The sequence below is a fragment of the Bufo gargarizans genome, chromosome 5, assembly GCF_014858855.1.
Source record: "Bufo gargarizans isolate SCDJY-AF-19 chromosome 5, ASM1485885v1, whole genome shotgun sequence".
Classification (NCBI taxonomy): Eukaryota; Metazoa; Chordata; class Amphibia; order Anura; family Bufonidae; genus Bufo; species Bufo gargarizans.
The window spans coordinates 24,618,400-24,636,390 of NC_058084.1; the positions used below are offsets into that span (position 1 = coordinate 24,618,400).

The following is a 17,991-nucleotide window of genomic DNA, read 5'->3' on the forward strand; positions in this document are numbered from 1 at the left end:
CAGATGCACTTTTATACGGTGCTCATACATCAATATGCCTGTATGTACGGACCAAATGTACATCTATGTTTTGTCCGTATCTCTGTTCTATATAGATCCACAGTGTATATCTGATACAATATGTATATGTTTGTGCGATGCACACTGTGGACCCCTTTCCCCTTTTCTTTGCATATCATCTATGGCAGCACAAAAGCAATGATACATAGTAAAGTAACAGCGCATCCTAGGATGCAGCGCAAATAGTGGACGCCAGTGCAATGGTCTTTTTCTGACATAGCACAGGCACAAACACTGCCCCGCGTAAGCTGCACATTGGATCCTGGCAATCATTCTACGCAGGCGCGGCCTAGACGTTCTGCATCCATTCACGCGATCATATTACGTCATTACATCGCGTGATGCGCGTATACTAATGCGCGCACGCTGCGTTCACATGGTGTGTGGGCATGATGCGTATAATGTGAGGGAAGACGTCATCATCGGCAGCCGCCCTATCGGGCGACGGCTGACGTCATCATGACGCGCGTCGTGCGGACATGCCGACGCGATGCTTTAAAAGAGAAGGCGCGCCTGTGTAAAGACCAGGTAACATTTATGACTGCGGCCTCAACCTACGTACCGCAAGAAGGGAGGGGGTCTTCTCATCTGCTCCCCTTTCCTCTTCCCTCTTCATTCCAGCTGAGAGCAACTGCTCTCGGTGGCCTTTTTTCTGCATTTGCTGCTGACCATATCATCTCCAGCAAATGATTGACATCTTCTGGCCCATTCTAGACATATTCCCCTGATGAGAGGAGGGGTTCTTTCCTTTGCCTCAGAAACGTGCATGTAGGGATCCTTTCAGGGCCATACAGGGACCGCAATTCCAGGGTTAGGTTCCGGACGGGGGCCCAATCAGTGGGACACCCCGTGGTTAGATCTAAGGGCTATTGTAGGGCTGCGAGGGCCAACTAGGGACATTAAGGAACATCTCCGTGTGATCCTTTTACAGTGTGTTGACCCCCGAACCGCCGAAGTGGACCACCCTGACCAGAAATATTGAAATAGGAGGTGTCCGGATTATTCACCATCTGTACGGTAGGACACCTGGTTTTTCAAGCGGTGCCGCCGCGCACCTTATGCTGTGGGTGCATTTGTGTATACCGTGTCGCACGGCTTCCCCTTGCTCCCATACCATTCTGTGTTTACTGTTGTTTTGTTGTTTGTCGCTGCACATACTGTCTGTGTAGTGAAATACCTGTTTTACATTATATGTCTGCCATCGGTGTTTGAGGTGTTGGCATATACGAATGCGGTCACCTCAACTATTGTGTGGCTTAGGTACTAGCACCGTTACCTCCATTCTGTATGCCCACACGGTGTCGGCATATATTGATTATTGCCGTCACAAGCCGTATCCTCCTTCACCGCCTCACCTCGCACTTCAAGCCTTACCCTTGGCCACACTCACCGACCCAAGGGCACCAACTCCTTGAAGTATACCAGTATCCCCCCCTGTAGGCCTTGTAGCCCAAACAGGGGCCCCATCCTCGGCATTAACAAACCATATGAGATGCAGGCTCCAACATGTCCTGCATCTCCTAACCATTGTATTGCTCCCCAGGGTCCTATTTCCAGCAGCCACCAACGACCACCGGTGACACCTCACCTGTGGGCATCCCGCCACACCTTAAGGGCCGTCTCCAAACCTTCCTGAATACCTAAAGTCCACATGTCCATGCCCACATCATTCAGATGTACACCATCATCTCTCAAGAATTGAGGCAACGCCGCCTCCAACTCCCAATGACGCACCACAATACCACCCTGCCTGCGAACGAAACGCCCCATCTCCTTATTCAACTTCGCTCGGGCCTTATTGATCCTCTCCACCGACCTGGCAAACCGCCAGCAACACCTCGCAACCACCTCTGACCATACAAGCAACTAATCCGGAAACTCCGACAATAAGCGCAGCACGTCTAACTTGATATCCCGGATAACATCCCGGGAACGCCGCACACCCAAATCGTTGCCTCCAACATGAAGCACCAATATATCCGGCGGCCGATCTAAAGTGGCATTAATGTGAATTTCGGGCAAAACCCGCCCCCAAAGGAGCCCCCTCAGACCGGATTAGCAACTCTTCCGTCGGGAAACCCAACTGGCGTCCATTCCTTCTAAAATCTGCGCGTAAGGCCCCCCAGTGGACGTAGGAATGCCCCCAAAACAAAATACAATTATTGTATCAATACCACCTAACATGACACATCCCATTGGTAACGACCCCACCCACAATCAATCATAACAGATGAGGTTGAATATACGAGTGAAAACAATCCGACTCCCAACGCCCAATAAGTTTACTAACCTCCTTCCCAAGCCCCCACCTGGCAGCCTCAGTCGCCACCCCTATCCTAAATGCATGAGAAGCATATTCAGTGACGGGAAGACCCGCTGCCAACAAACATTTTCTAAAAACAGAAATAAATTGAAAGCGCGATAACCGCGAACTGTCCTGGTGAACCAACAACGCACCCGAGCCATCGGGCCGCACTCCCAAAAAATCCTCCACACAATGCACCGACCCCCCCAACGGCCTAAGCCACAAAACCACACCCCTACCTTACTGATCAGTTTTCGACTTGCGTATTACACACCGCAAAAACCACCGTCCCATAACCTTACATCCTCCCACAACAAACCACCACCACCCGTACGACTGGCAGATACCAAATCCGAAAAGCTCCGAAAAAGGCCAGCTAAAACGCCGCCCTAAACAAAAGCACTTCAAATTCCGACACACAAACCAACCCAGCCTTCTCCCACAACATCTGCAATACAGCAAAAGAATCCTTACGAATCCCCCCCCGCCGGTAACCTTTTAACGCCTGCTGAACCACAAAACACCGAGACACATCAGCCAGTCCCTGCAAGCGAATAAATGCTAAATTGAATTATGGTAAGTCTTAAAAGATATGTCTTTAATGGTATATATTTAAAATGATGGGCTCAACAATTAAACATTGTATCAGAAACCTCTCCTGGAGGACAAAATTATTCCCTGCCCACCTCAGTGAACTGGTCAGGTTTGAAAAAATTGTGGAGCCAGGCGGTGTGAACACTGGCCCACTCGGAGGATTGAGTTGAGAATCAAAAGGTGATAGAGACAAAGAGAGGTGGACAGATACTGGGTCTCAACCCCTATACGTATCCCTATGCTCTGTAATGGATAACCCCCTCCGTCTGACCCTAGATGGCCCTCAGACCTATCATTTGCACCTACTTCTTTCTTTAATTTGTTCAATTGGATCAAGGATCTGAGTTTGTTTGCCAGAAAACTTAAATGGCATAAACACTTCTCCTTGATCAGTAGACGTGAGAGTAAAGAATTAGGAATCCCTTCTGATATTTTACAAGATGTCAAATTGTTGTTTAACCTGAGTGACTGCACTATGCAGGAGGATAAAGGGCCCTTTACCACTTTGAAAAATAGAAGTACTAGAACACCACCAACAGGGGACCCCTCCTGCATTGATGTATTCTTAAACCAAGTGTCGTGAGATTTGGAGAAAATGACTCTGGAAAAACCCAGATTCAATTGCTCCAAAGATGAATACAAGGCGATAGAAAATCTGGCTAGTGACAAGACCATCACAATTAAATCCTCTGATAAAGGGGGTAATGTGGTGGTTCTGGACACTTCAGACTATAAAAACCTATGCCTTGATTTGTTGAAGGATAAAGACACATACGAAAGACTTAAAGATGATCCCACAATTGGTTATCAAACAACACTTAAAAACATCCTGGGTGAGGCCAGATCTGCTGGCTTGATCTCAGGAGAAGAGTTTGATTTTCTTTTCAAAAAATATCCCACAATCCCGACTTTCTATAGTCTTCCCAAGGTTCACAAGGGAACAACACCACTTAAGGGGAGACCTATAGTTGCTGGGGTGAATAGCTTGGGACAAAATGTGGGTATCTACCTTGATTTCATCCTGGCCCCTTTTGTGAGGACTTTACCGTCCTACATTAGGGACACTAGCGACCTTCTCGGGCGCTTGGATGGTGTGTGTATTGATGGTAACACTTGGTTGGCCTCAATAGACGTAGAGGCGTTATACTCCTTAATCCCACATCGTTTGGGCTTGAGAGCAGTTGAGACCTTTCTTATGACTAGGGGCCGACAATTCTATGCTCATAATGATTTGGTCATCAAACTCTTGGAATTCACGTTGACATCTAACTATTTCCTGTTTAATGGGGTATTCTACCACCAGCTCAGGGGCACGGCGATGGGGAGTCCATGTGCCCCATCGTACGCCAACTTGTTCCTCGGCTGGTGGGAGGAGAATATTGTATTCAGTGATTCGCTGGCCCATGTCGTCACACAGGTGGGGACGTGGGTCAGGTTCATCGACGATATATTCCTACTGTGGAATGGGGAGGCTGATCAGCTACAACATTTTGTTGACAGCCTCAACATTAATGATGTGGGACTACGGTTCACGTCAGAGGTCCAAAAGGACACTTTACCTTTTTTGGATGTGGTTATTATGAAAGGGAGAGGAGGGGAGATTCATACTAAAACCTACAGAAAACCCACCTCTACCAATGCTCTTCTCAATTGGAACAGTCATCATCCCCTCCCGCTTAAAAGGGGTATCCCCACAGGACAGTATTTAAGAATGAGGAGGAACTGTTCCAGTATGAGAGATTTTAAACTACAAGCCAACGACTTACGGACAAGGTTTAAGGAAAAGGGCTATCCCGACTCGACCCTGAGGGCAGCATATCAGAAGGCCTGCTCTAGGAGTAGATGTGAATTGCTGCACCCTAATAAGACAGACAAAGGTGACAAACAGATTCGTCTGATTGGAGCTTTTGATGGGGCAGCCAAAGAGGTATGAGATGTCATTTCCAAACATTGGAACATCTTGTTACTTGATCCAGATGTCAAGGATGTGGTTGCACCCCTTGCTAACATTACTTACCGTAGGGGTCGGTCGATACGTGACAGAATTATACGCAGCCACTTCAGCGAGACCAACGACCGAACAGACGGCTGGTTAAAACCGCCGGTGGGTTGCTTTCGCTGCAGTGGTTGCGTGGCTTGCCCCTTCATTAAAAAAGGAGGCACCTTCAAAAGTAACACTACCAACAAGACCTACAATATCAGAAATTTTTTGAATTGTAGATCTCAGGGTGTCATCTATAAGGCCACTTGCCATTGTGGATTAGAGTACGTGGGTAAAACCACAAGGGAACTTCGTAGGAGGGTGGGGGAACACCTCGGAGACATTAGGAACAAAAGGGATACCCCCCTCGCCAAACACGTTGAAATTAGCCATAATGGTAACTTTAAAGGCATCACCTTTATGGGTATTGAATCAGTCCCCCGGCTGAAGAGAGGGGGCAACTGGGACAGGAGGATACTACATATGGGTTTATGGTGGGGAGTGGGAGTGGCTCACCTCCGCATCGCCACCTATAGTTAACCCAAATGACTCAGCCCCCTCCGACTGTGCGACCAATCACCTTTGAGGAATATGGCCGCATTAGCATGGACGGCCTGATACCGCCCTCGATCACGTAACGGTAACGAGTGACGCGACCCGATACGTCACAGGTCACGTGACTGATCACATGGTACGGGGGGAGGAGCCTAGCTGACGCGCGCGCCTTTAAAAAGGACGCTAGCGCGAATAACCCGCTGCCACTGCCATACGCAGGATAGGTGCGGACCATGGACCCGAGTTGAAGTTCCAGCAAGTTAAGTACTGCCTATTGTACACTGTCTAGGATTGTGTCTCATGCTGCTTCAGCCTTACATGGAATGCTGATATAGGCACATACTGCCTGTCGCTACTCACCTGTGGTCCAGTTTATATCTGAGTCCCCTGATGATCTGGCGCATGGCAGTGAAACGCGTAGGGATGGTGTTTCTTTGTTTTTCTTTTTCTTTTTCTATCATCTGACCTTAGAGGTGACTGGTCCTTTATCTTCGACGAAGCTGGGCAGTCAAACAACAGGTCTGAGGGCCATCTAGGGTCAGACGGAGGGGGTTATCCATTACAGAGCATAGGGATACGTATAGGGGTTGAGACCCAGTATCTGTCCACCTCTCTTTATCTCTATCACCTTTTGATTCTCAACTCAATCCTCCGAGTGGGCCAGTGTTCACACCGCCTGGCTCCACAATTTTTTCAAACCTGACCAGTTCACTGAGGTGGGCAGGGAATAATTTTGTCCTCCAGGAGAGGTTTCTGATACAATGTTTAATTGTTGAGCCCATCATTTTAAATATATACCATTAAAGACATATCTTTTAAGACTTACCATAATTCAATTTAGCATTTATTTACTTTGGGCGTCATTATATATATGTGTGACCAGCTTCAAATATAGGTTGTCATCACATACAGTCCCTGCAAGCGCAACCAAAAGGCTACCGCCGCTACCATCTTAGACGCAACAGAAAACGACACACCTTCAGCATAACACGAACCCACCCAAAAAAACAATAGCGTCCTAAATTCATCAACCGAACTGCAACCCCCAACCCGCCAATCCTCCCACAACAACCACACTGACGAATAAGCAGACCACGTACCTCTACTGAGTGACTGCCTAATCAGGTCCGCTGACACCCCAAGGCCAAGCTGCGAAAACGATCACACTGAAAACGAGAAAGGGAATCAGCGAGTGTGTTATCTACACCGGGAACATGTACCGCAACAAAACATGCATTCAATCGCAGCCCCCGCAACACCAAATGCCTGAGTAGATTCAACACAGGCAGAGAATTGGCCATCTGGCTATTAATCGCCTGTACCCCACCCATGTTGTCACAGTAGAAACGAACCCGCCGATTCCTGAGCCAATCCCCCCACAACTCAGTAGCCAAAACAATGGGGAAAAGTTCCAACAATACCAAGTTGCTAAGGAAACCAGCCTGTTCCCACTCCACCGGCCATGCACCCGAGCTCCATTGACCCTGGCAAAAAACACCATATCCACATGAACCCGCAGCATTAGAAAACAACTCTAAATCCACGCTACTAATCGCTTCCTCCATCCACATAGACCGCCCATTATACTCCCCGAGAAAATTCTCCCACACCGCCAAATCCTCCTTTACCGCAGCAGGTAACCGCAAGTAATGAAAAGGGGCAACAACCCCCGCCGTAGCCAGTCCTAAACGCCGACAAAAAACCCTGTCCCATTGGCAAACTACGGCAAGCAAAATTCAATTTTCCCAATATAGACTGAACCCGCTTGAGCTGAACCTTCTTGGCTCTCCGCAGAAAAACCTCATCCAACAAATCAGACACCTTGTTGTCCGGTAACCGACATTCCATGGCCATACTTTCAATCCCCAAAAACGTCATAACCGTGGAAGGCCCCTCCGTTTTTCCCTCGGCTAAAGGGATGCCAAACCGCGCAGCCACTCGCTCCATCGTATGCAACAACACAGTAAACACCCTGGATTCGGCAGGACCCAAGAACAAAAAATCGTCCAAATAATGCAGCACCGAATTCCAGCCCAACTCCTGTTTTAACACCCTCTCGAAAAAAGAACTAAATGATTCTAACAACAAACAAGAAATTGCGCAACCCTCAGGCAAACAACACTCAACATAAAAACAACCCTCCCATTGAAAACCCAGTAAATGCAAACTATCCGGGTGGATGGGCAACAACCGAAAAGCAGCCTCGATATCTGTCTTAGCAAGCAGGGCGCCCTGCCCAAAACGCCTAACCCACCGCACCGCCGCATCAAAAGACGTGTATGACACGGAGCACAACTCATCCGCTATCCCATCATTCACAGACCCCCCTTGCGGATAGGACAAATGATGAATGAGCCAAAACTTATTGGGCTCCCTTTTAGGCACCAAACCTAACGGGGACACTCACAAGTCAGGCAAAGGACACTCAGTAAAGGGGCCTACAACCCTGCCGGCAGCAACCTCCTTCTCAATCTTCTCCCTGACAACACCCGGATGGCGCAACGCAGAGGACAAATTCAGTGCAGACAAACACAGCCCAACTGAACTACATGGGATCACGAAAACCCCCAGTAAACCCCGCCAACAACAACTGAGCAACCTCCCTATTTGGATACCTCCTTAAATAAGGCTCCATCTCTTCCACCCTCACCGGAGTCACCCCTCTTCTACACAGCCTCGGGTCCCTTACCCCTCCTGCGCTTGAAGCATCGCAACCAACTATGGGAGCCACCGCAACCGGAACACTCGTGCTTGTACCGGCAATCGGACAGGAACCTGCAATGTCCCTCGTTATACTGCCAGCAACAACCCTTTCTACCCCCTCCCTGCACATCCGAGGCCGAGGGACCCCCGGCCGATCCCCGAAAGGGCTGAGAACCACCCCTAGGCGCCGCCATCAACCGCATCCAGAGACCAATGTCCTTATGATCCCAACGTATGCTAGGCCTGACCGCCTTCCACTGGCCGGAACTGCTCATCATACCTAAGCCACGCCACACCCCCATAGGTCCGATGAGCCTCCCCTATCGCATCCATATAGCAGAACAGTGCAGAGCACTGTTCAGGCGATTTTTTTCCCAACCACGCTGGCCAAAATCGCAAAGGCCTGAATCTAGTTTTGAAACGTACGTGGGATCAACCTATACCGCCTTGCTTTCTTCCCTCATCCGGCTTACCCCTATCCAAATTAAATTTCTCCAAAGGAAGCAATTAAAATATTTCAACATATTCATCCCTCCATATCTTCTCCCTAATTTCCTGTTTCAAGTGAGCCCCCAGCGGCCCTTCAAAACACACATATATTTCCCCTTTTGCTGCGTCCGCCAACCGAACGCCATCCCCCACATCACTTCCAACCCCTGCCCCAGCCCCTGAGGCCTGCACACCACCTGCGGCGACACTATCCCCGATTCTAACCGAATCTTGCACCCTCCCCTGCTCCAAAGCCCCCACTGCCTGCCCAGGCGCCCAAACCGACACCGGGGACGCCGGCGCCCCTTCCCCAGCAATGACAGCATCCCAGACAATACCTCCCAGGCCAAGACATCAGAACCCCCCCACTATGCGGAACAGCACCCCCAACTGGCATCTGACATGACGTCATCTCACCTGGCCGTCCCCGGACAGATCCTCCGGCAGCCGCAGCTCCGCTTACAGACATCTGCACCGGCGAGCTTGCTCCACATGGCACGGCGTCCTCCAGCATCGAGTCGTCCCTTCCGCCTGCCGTGACATCCGCTCCAGACTCCAATTCTCCTTCTTCCAACCGCGATGCCTCCCCCTCATGGCGCAGACGCGAGGGGAGGGTAACAACCCGAATTCGAGCCGGGCGGGCCTCATCATCTGGCCGCAGTTCTGCCATCCCTCCTGCCCCCAATGAAACCGACTCTGCAGCCATCCAGCCGCAAGCCGCCGATCCATGCCACCACTCAGGGGGCGGAGCCACAGTATCCTCACCGACGTCTGACCGGCTGCAATGTCGCCGACCCACCACTAGGGGCCGCAACGCACCCGCATCCAAGCCAGCCACTGCGCCTGCCTCCACGCCTGCCTCCACATGAAGCTGCCGGCTCGGATCCCTCCGCCCGGCGCAGGAGACACTAACGCATCCATCGCAGGCAGGCCCAGGCTGAGAGACAACTCGGCCGCACCACTTCCCCCAGCATCAGGTACGATCCTACTGGCTCGCCCCCCGCGCGGTACATCTCGCGGGGATGCCGCCACCTGCAAACGCTCCCTCCCGCTTGTCGTAAGGGAGACGGGTCTGGAAGGATCCCGACCCTCTCCTGCCGGCCCGCCGCGCAATACTGAATTCCTCCCGCTGTGTCTGGGGGTCCGACTGGCCACGGACACCTCAGACCGCAGCGGAGGGTCCCTGGCGGGGCTTCTGATGCGTCGGTGGACCCGAGGGGTAGCTTCTGGGATTAAGCGCTCAGGGGGACAGATCTCCTGGCCCTGACCGCGCGAGCTGACGCAACCAGAGGAGAAGGGGGTGCAGGGCAGCCTGAATAGACTGCTGCTGGAACTCCATCCCATGTACCTTCACAGTGGCCCGCATCGCCGCCAACAGCTCATCCAAAGAGGCCATGACACCTAAAATCACGCTGGCTCTGGCTGCAACTGGCCCGACGCCCCTCCTTCACTATCTTATATACCTCCCGCCAAAATCCCAGCTCCTCCCCACCAAATCATAACCACCCCCTGCCCTGCAAATCCCGGCAACTTTAACCCTCTCCTAGCCTACAGTCTTCCCCCTAAGTCAGTCCGCCCTGCGCTATGGCTGCACCTCGCTCCATTGCTATTATTACAGGCCCCAAAAATTAGCCAACAGGCATTCACCTGATAGCAAAGAACTTTGTATTCTGTGGTTGGTAGTACATTAGGTGGTCACAGGATACTGAAGTAAGTGTCGGCCATTACAGGCCCCAAAAATTAGCCGACAGACGTTCCCCTGAAAGCAAAGCATTTTTTATTCTGTGGCTGGTGGTAAATTAGGCATTCACAGGATAATTAGTTGTTTGGCCATTACAGGCCCCCAAAATTATGCATTCAACGGACATAAAAGACCTTTTATGGCGCTGTATTTACCGAAGACAGGGACCGTAAATTGTTATGGGTGGTGGCGGATATTTGTGGCTGTCATGAGGAATTTGAATCAAACATGGTCTACTGATCACATGTGTTGAATTCCTCAGAGATCCATGCCTCATTCATTTTTAGAAATGTGAGGTAGTCCACACTGTCGTGAGCTAGGCGAGTGCGCTTATCGGTCACAATCCCCCCAGCTGCGCTGAACGTCCTTTCGGACAGGACACTTGACGCGGGGCAAGCCAAGAGTTCCATTGCAAATTGTGCAAACTCTGGCCAGAGGTCAAGCCTGCCCACCCAGTAGTCCAGGGGTTCATCTCTTCTCAGAGCATCCACATCGTCCGTTATATAACCTACATAGAGAATGCCATACCGCTTATACTGATTCAATACTTTATTACAAAAAAATCACAAATACGTTACAGACATGATTAAAAGAAAATGCTGCAGAAGATAAAAAACGACATCACTGGAGGAAACATACAGTGGATATATAGTCCATTGGTTCATCAGGATTGTATCATTCAATAAAGTGCAAATGCAAGCATCAGTTAAAGAAAACATCGGACATTTACCCATACTGTGTCTTCTCCAGGATTGCAGACTGTAAAATTGTATTTTTTGTCACAAGTTAGTGGAATATCAGACTTTGTAAGAAAAAAAAAAAAATAAAAATAATAATAATAATAATAAATTTCCGCTAACTTGTGCAAAAAAAATTAAAAATCTTCTAGGAACTCACCATGCCCCTCATGGAATACCTCGGGATGTCTTCTTTCTAAAATGGGGTCACTTGTGGGATATTTATACTGCCCTTGTATTTTAGGGGCCCTAAAGTGTGAGAAGTAGTTTGGAAACCTAATGCGTAAAAATGCCCTGTGAAATCCAAAAGGTACTCATTGGAATTTGTGCCCCTTTGTGCACCTAGGCTGCAAAAAAGTGTCGCACATGTGGTATCGACGTACTCAGAAGAAGTAGGGCAATGTGTTTTAGGGTGTATTTTTACATATACCCATGCTGGGTGAGAGAAATATCTCTGTAAATGACAACTTAAAAAAAAAAAATTATACAAAGTTGTAAATTTACAGAGATATTTCTCTCATCCAGCATGGGTATATGCAAAAATACACCCCAAATCACATTACCCTACTTCTCCTGAGTACGGCGATACCACATATGTGACACTTTTTTGCAGCCTAGGTGCGTAAAGGGGCCGAAAGTCCAACGAGTACCTTTAGACTTTACAGGGTTGCTCACAATTTAGCCCCGCCCAAAATGCCAGAACAGTAGAAACACCCCACAAATTACCCCATTTCGGAAAGTAGACACCCCAAGGTATTCATTGAGGGGCATAGTGAGTCTGTGGGAGATTTTTAATTTTTTTTGTAAGAAGTTAGCAGAAATGGAAACTTTATTATAAATTTTTTTTCCTCAGAAAGTGTCATTTTCCGCTAACTTGTGAAAAAAATTAAATCATACATGAACTCCCCATGCCCCTCCGCGAATACTTTGGGGTGTCTTCTTTCTAAAATGGGGTCATTTGGGGGGTATTTATACTATCCTGGCCTTCTAGCACCTCAAGAAACATGACAGATGCTCAGAAAGTCAGAGCTGCTTCAAAATGCGGAAATTCACATTTTTGTACCATAGTTTGTAAACGCTATAACTTTTGCGCAAACCAATAAATATACACTTATAGGATTTTTTTTATCAAAGACATGAAGCACAATAAATTCTGACACAAACTTGTATAGAAATGTAATTATAGTTGAACAATTTTACCAGAAAAGTTAAAAATACACATTTTAAAAAAAAATTGCAGTCTTTTTTGATTAATATCAGAAAAACAAAAAATCTCAGCAGCAATTAAATACCACCAAAATAAAGCTGTATTAGTGAGAAGAAAAGGAGGTAAAATTCATTTGGGTGCCAAGTTGCATGACCGAGCAATAAACCGTTGGAGTTGTGAAGTGCCGATTTGTAAAAAAGGGCCTGGTCACTAGGGGGTATAAACCTGTGGTCCTTAAGTGGTTAATATCCCGATATAGCTGTAGGCTTCCATGTGTGATTGGCAAATGAATACAAACATCTATATAATTTGGGATAACAATATAAATGTAGGAATCGTATCAGTTTTAACACCCAATCCTTTTCTTTTCCCACCAGAGGAGTATTTCAGCAGCTTTTAGCTCTCTCCCCATTGACAACACATATACACTCACTGAGCCAAGGGTGTATGGTATTTCGAGAGCATTTGGCTCTCGACTTACCTTTATTAAAGGGGTTTTCCGGGAATTAAGAAAATGAAAATACTTAAGTATTACTTTATTACAAATATATTCCCAAATACCTTTCATTACTTGTAATGGCTCGTTTTGTCTAGGGAGCAATCATTAGGAAAAATAAAATGGCTGCCGTCCTATTATTACACAAAACCGGTCCTAATCACTCAGGAGGACAAGTTACTTCACAACACTGAGCTGAAGAGCTGCATCATCCTCCTCCTCTCTACTTGTCAGGGATTATGATCCTGAATACAAATGATACGATCTTCAGCTGAATCTCTGTAGGAATGGAGTTCATAAGGAGACATGAAGTACAGAGAGGAGGTAGGGATGTGGCTAATGAGCAGCAGCAGTTGTAATGCAGTCTCCATTACCACAGTCTGTCTTGTTCTTCCTCTCTGTACTTCATGTCTACTCATGAACTCCATTCCCACAGATAATAAGCTAAAGATGAGATGTATTCAATATCATAATACCTGACAAACAGAGAAGGGGATGAGGCAGCTCTGTGGAAGCTTTAGCTCAGAGTTCTGAAGTAACTTGTCCTCCTGTGTGATCAGGACAGGTTTTGTGTGCACAAATAGGACAGCGGCCATTTTATTTCTCCTAACGATTGCTCCCTAGACAAAACAAGCCATTACAACGAATAAAAGGTATTTGGGAATATATTTTTTATAAAGTAATACTTAAAGGGAACTTGTCACCGGGATTTTGTGTATAGAGCTGAGGACATGGGTTGCTAGATGGCCGCTAGCACATCCGCAATATCCAGTCCCCATAGCTCTGTGTGCTTTTATTGTGTAAAAAAACCGATTTGATACATATGCAAATTACCCTGAGATGAGTCCTGTAGGTGAGAGGAGTCGGGGACAGGACACATCTCAGGTTAATTTGCATATGTATCAAATCGTTTTTTTTACACAATAAAAGCACACAGAGCTATGGGGACTGGGTATTGCGGATGTGCTAGCGGCCACCTAGCAACCTATGTCCTCAGCTCTATACCCAAAATCCTGGTGACAGGTTCCCTTTAAGTATTTTAATTTTTTTAATTCCTGGAGAACCCCTTTAAGAGCAGTAAGCCTTTATTTCCTCTGTCTAACCCAGTATTTTTTTTCTTCACCACAACATACTGTACAGAACAGTTGTGTGACACCTCTATTAGGCACAGTCAAGGTGGAGTTTGTAGTCCTATGTTCTAGAAATGATGATGAGGATTCCTGCCACAATGTTGTCTGTACCAACCTATTCTGGACAAATGTAGGAGAGCATCGAGTCCACCATGTTCTTGATTATGATCTCTTGGGGGTGGGTGCCTTTGGGCAGGTAATGACAGGAGGTCATTTGCCAGACATCTATTAATGCAACGGGAAGTCCTGAGAAGACTGCCCTCATCAGTGTGTCCAGCTGGAGGGACAGCCAGTCACTGCCATGTTCATAGAAGAAGCCGGTGTTCCCTGATTTAATGATGACCTTGGTCTGGGGGCTTCGCTCCAATAACCGCACAACAGCATTACGGATATTTCTTATCCTCTGCAGATAAAATGTCACTGGAAAAAAGACAAAGTGCGCCATGCAGTTTATGACAATCACCAGGCCATCGTCCCCCCCTCCAATGTTATCCAGTTCATTGGCAATGTAGCGTAGCTCCTGCACACGTGTGCGCTTCATGCTGAGAGGCCTCTGGTGTGCCCGCCATTGCACTAGATAGCCATGCTCAACATCAGTGGCCAGAAGGGGTCCGGGGGCATAGCTGACATGAAGGTCCACTCTCTGGAGAGCTGCAAAGACAAAACACACTGTTATATTAACAGAGGTGACATCATCATTCATCATAGAGTTAAAAGCTAAAGGTTTTTTTTCTAACCACGACCCAGTCACTGGATAACCACTTGTCCTTCCTTGGTCAATTTTTGAAAGATAATAACTAAAGATGAGTAAACCAGTTCGTACTGAACCAGGTTCAGTCTGAAATTTGCAATTTTTTGCATGACAGACAAACCGAACCTTTTCAGGTTTCTTTCAGATGAATCCAGTAAAACAGAACATAGCGCCATTTTACTGCACATGTTGGCCGGAAAAAAGCACTAGGGAGTAGAGTTAAGCGAACACCTGGATGTTCGGGATCGAGAAGTTCGGCCGAACTTCCCGGAAATGTTCGGGTTCGGGATCCGAACCCGATCCGAACTTCGTCCCGAACCCGAACCCCATTGAAGTCAATGGGGACCCGAACTTTTCGGCACTAAAGAGGCTGTAAAACAGCCCAGGAAAGAGCTAGAGGGCTGCAAAAGGCAGCAACATGTAGGTAAATCCCCTGCAAACAAATGTGGATAGGGAAATGAATAAAAATAAAAATTTAATAAATAAAAATTAACCAAAATCAATTGGAGAGAGGTCCCATAGCAGAGAATGAGGCTTCACGTCACCCACCACTGGAACAGTCCATTCTCAGATATTTAGGCCCCGGCACCCAGGCAGAGGAGAGAGGTCCCATAACAGACAATCTGGCTTCATGTCAGCAGAGAATCAGTCTGCATGTCATAGCAGAGAATCAGGCTTCACGTCAGCCACCACTGCAACAGTCCATTGGCATATATTTAGGCCCAGCACACAGGCAGAGGAGAGAGGTCCCGTAACAGAGGATCTGGCTTCATGTCAGCAGAGAATCAGTCTTCATATCATAGCAGAGAATCAGGCTTCACGTCAGCCACCACTGCAACAGTCCATTGTCAGATATTTAGGCCCAGCACCCAGGCAGAGGAGAGAGGTCCCCTGACTGAGAATCTGTCATCATGTCAGCAGAGAATCAGGCTTCACGTCACCCAACATTGGAACAGTCCATTGGCATATATTTAGGCCCCGGCACCCAGACAGAGGAGAGGTTCATTCAACTTTGGGTAGCCTCGCAATATAATGGTAAAATGAAAATAAAAATAGGATTGAATGAGGAAGTGCCCTGGAGTCCAATAATATATGGTTAAGGGGAGGTAGTTAATGTCTAATCTGCACAAGGGACGGACAGGTCCTGTGGGATCCATGCCTGGTTCATTTTTATGAACGTCAGCTTGTCCACATTGGCTGTAGACAGGCGGCTGCGTTTGTCTGTAATGACGCCCCCTGCCGCGCTGAATACACGTTCAGACAAAACGCTGGCCGCCGGGCAGGCCAGCACCTCCAAGGCATAAAAGGCTAGCTCTGGCCACGTGGACAATTTAGAGACCCAGAAGTTGAATGGGGCCGAACCATCAGTCAGTACGTGGAGGGGTGTGCACATGTACTGTTCCACCATGTTAGTGAAATGTTGCCTCCTGCTAACACGTTGCGTATCAGGTGGTGGTGCAGTTAGCTGTGGCGTGTTGACAAAAGTTTTCCACATCTCTGCCATGCTAACCCTGCCCTCAAAGGAGCTGGCATTGACACAGCTGCCTTGGCGACCTCTTGCTCCTCCTCTGCCTTGGCCTTGGGCTTCCACTTGTTCCCCTGTGACATTTGGGAAGGCTCTCAGTAGCGCGTCTACCAACGTGCGCTTGTACTCGCGCATCTTCCTATCACGCTCCAGTGCAGGAAGTAAGGTGGGCACATTGTCTTTGTAGCGTGGATCCAGCAGGGTGGCAACCCAGTAGTCCGCACAGGTTAAAATGTGGGCAACTCTGCTGTCGTTGCGCAGGCACTGCAGCATGTAGTCGCTCATGTGTGCCAGGCTGCCCAGGGGTAAGGACAAGCTGTCCTCTGTGGGAGGCGTATCGTCATCGTCCTGCCTTTCCCCCCAGCCACGCACCAGTGATGGACCCGAGCTGCGTTGGGTGCCACCCCGCTGTGACCATGCTTCATCCTCATCCTCCTCCACCTCCTCCTCATCCTCGTCCTCCTCGTCCTCCAGTAGTGGGCCCTGTCTGGCCACATTTGTACCTGGCCTCTGCTGTTGCCAAAAACCTCCCTCTGAGTCACTTCGAAGAGACTGGCCTGAAAGTGCTAAAAATGACCCCTCTTCCTCCTCCTCCTCCTCCTCCTCCTCCTGGGCCACCTCCTCTTGCATCATCGCCCTAAGTGTTTTCTCAAGGAGACATAGAAGTGGTATTGTAACGCTGATAACGGCGTCATCGCCACTGGCCATGTTGGTGGAGTACTCGAAACAGCGCAACAGGGCACACAGGTCTCGCATGGAGGCCCAGTCATTGGTGGTGAAGTGGTGCTGTTCTGTAGTGCGACTGACCCGTGCGTGTTGCAGCTGAAACTCCACTATGGCCTGCTGCTGCTCGCACAGTCTGTCCAGCATGTGCAAGGTGGAGTTCCACCTGGTGGGCACGTCGCATATGAGGCGGTGAGCGGGAAGGCCGAAGTTACGCTGTAGCGCAGACAGGCGAGCAGCAGCAGGATGTGAACGCCGGAAGCGCGAACAGACGGCCCGCACTTTATGCAGCAGCTCTGACATGTCGGGGTAGTTGTGAATGAACTTCTGCACCACCAAATTCAGCACATGCGCCAAGCAAGGGATGTGCGTCAAATTGGCTAGTCCCAGAGCTGCAACGAGATTTCGCCCATTATCACACACCACCAGGCCGGGCTTGAGGCTCACCGGCAGCAACCACTCGTCGGTCTGTTGTTCTATACCCCGCTACAACTCCTGTGCGGTGTGGGGCCTGTCCCCCAAACATATGAGTTTCAGAATGGCCTGCTGACGTTTACCCCGGGCTGTGCTGAAGTTGTTGGTGAAGGTGTGTGGCTGACTGGATGAGCAGGTGGAAGAAGAGGAGGAGGAAGCCGAGAAGGAGGAGGTGGCAACAGGAGGCAAAGAATGTTGCCCTGCGATCCTTGGCAGCGGAAGGACGTGCGCCAAACAGCTCTCCGCCTGGGGCCCAGCTGCCACTACATTTACCCAGTGTGCAGTTAGGGAGATATAGCGTCCCTGGCCGTGCTTACTGGTCCACGTATCTGTGGTTAGGTGGACCTTGCTACAGATGGCGTTGCGCAGTGCACACTTGATTTTATCGGATACTTGGTTGTGCAGGGAAGGCACGGCTCTCTTGGAGAAGTAGTGGCGGCTGGGAACAACATACTGTGGGACAGCAAGCGACATGAGCTGTTTGAAGCTGTCTGTGTCCACCAGCCTAAATGACAGAATT

The 17,991-nt window shown here is 48.7% G+C and overlaps 2 protein-coding genes across 2 annotated transcripts in view; both read right to left on the bottom strand.

The window, feature by feature from the left end:
• The window catches only part of LOC122939285 (NXPE family member 3-like), a 78,437-nt gene extending 69,080 nt beyond the window's left edge, over window positions 1–9,357 (bottom strand). The window contains exons 1-4 of the mRNA XM_044295358.1: window positions 9,105–9,357; window positions 7,257–7,573; window positions 2,794–2,909; window positions 2,351–2,453 (exon numbers count right to left, since the gene is read on the bottom strand). Of these exons, the coding sequence (XP_044151293.1) occupies window positions 2,351–2,453; window positions 2,794–2,909; window positions 7,257–7,573; window positions 9,105–9,357 (789 nt within the window). The remainder of the gene's footprint in view (window positions 1–2,350; window positions 2,454–2,793; window positions 2,910–7,256; window positions 7,574–9,104) is intronic.
• A 4,542-nt stretch (window positions 9,358–13,899) lies between these two features.
• LOC122938835 (NXPE family member 3-like) overlaps window positions 13,900–17,991 on the bottom strand; it is an 86,129-nt gene continuing 82,037 nt past the window's right edge. Inside the window, exon 7 of the mRNA XM_044294665.1 lies at window positions 13,900–14,649. Coding sequence (XP_044150600.1) covers window positions 14,114–14,649 — 536 coding nt within the window. The 3' untranslated portion in view covers window positions 13,900–14,113. The remainder of the gene's footprint in view (window positions 14,650–17,991) is intronic.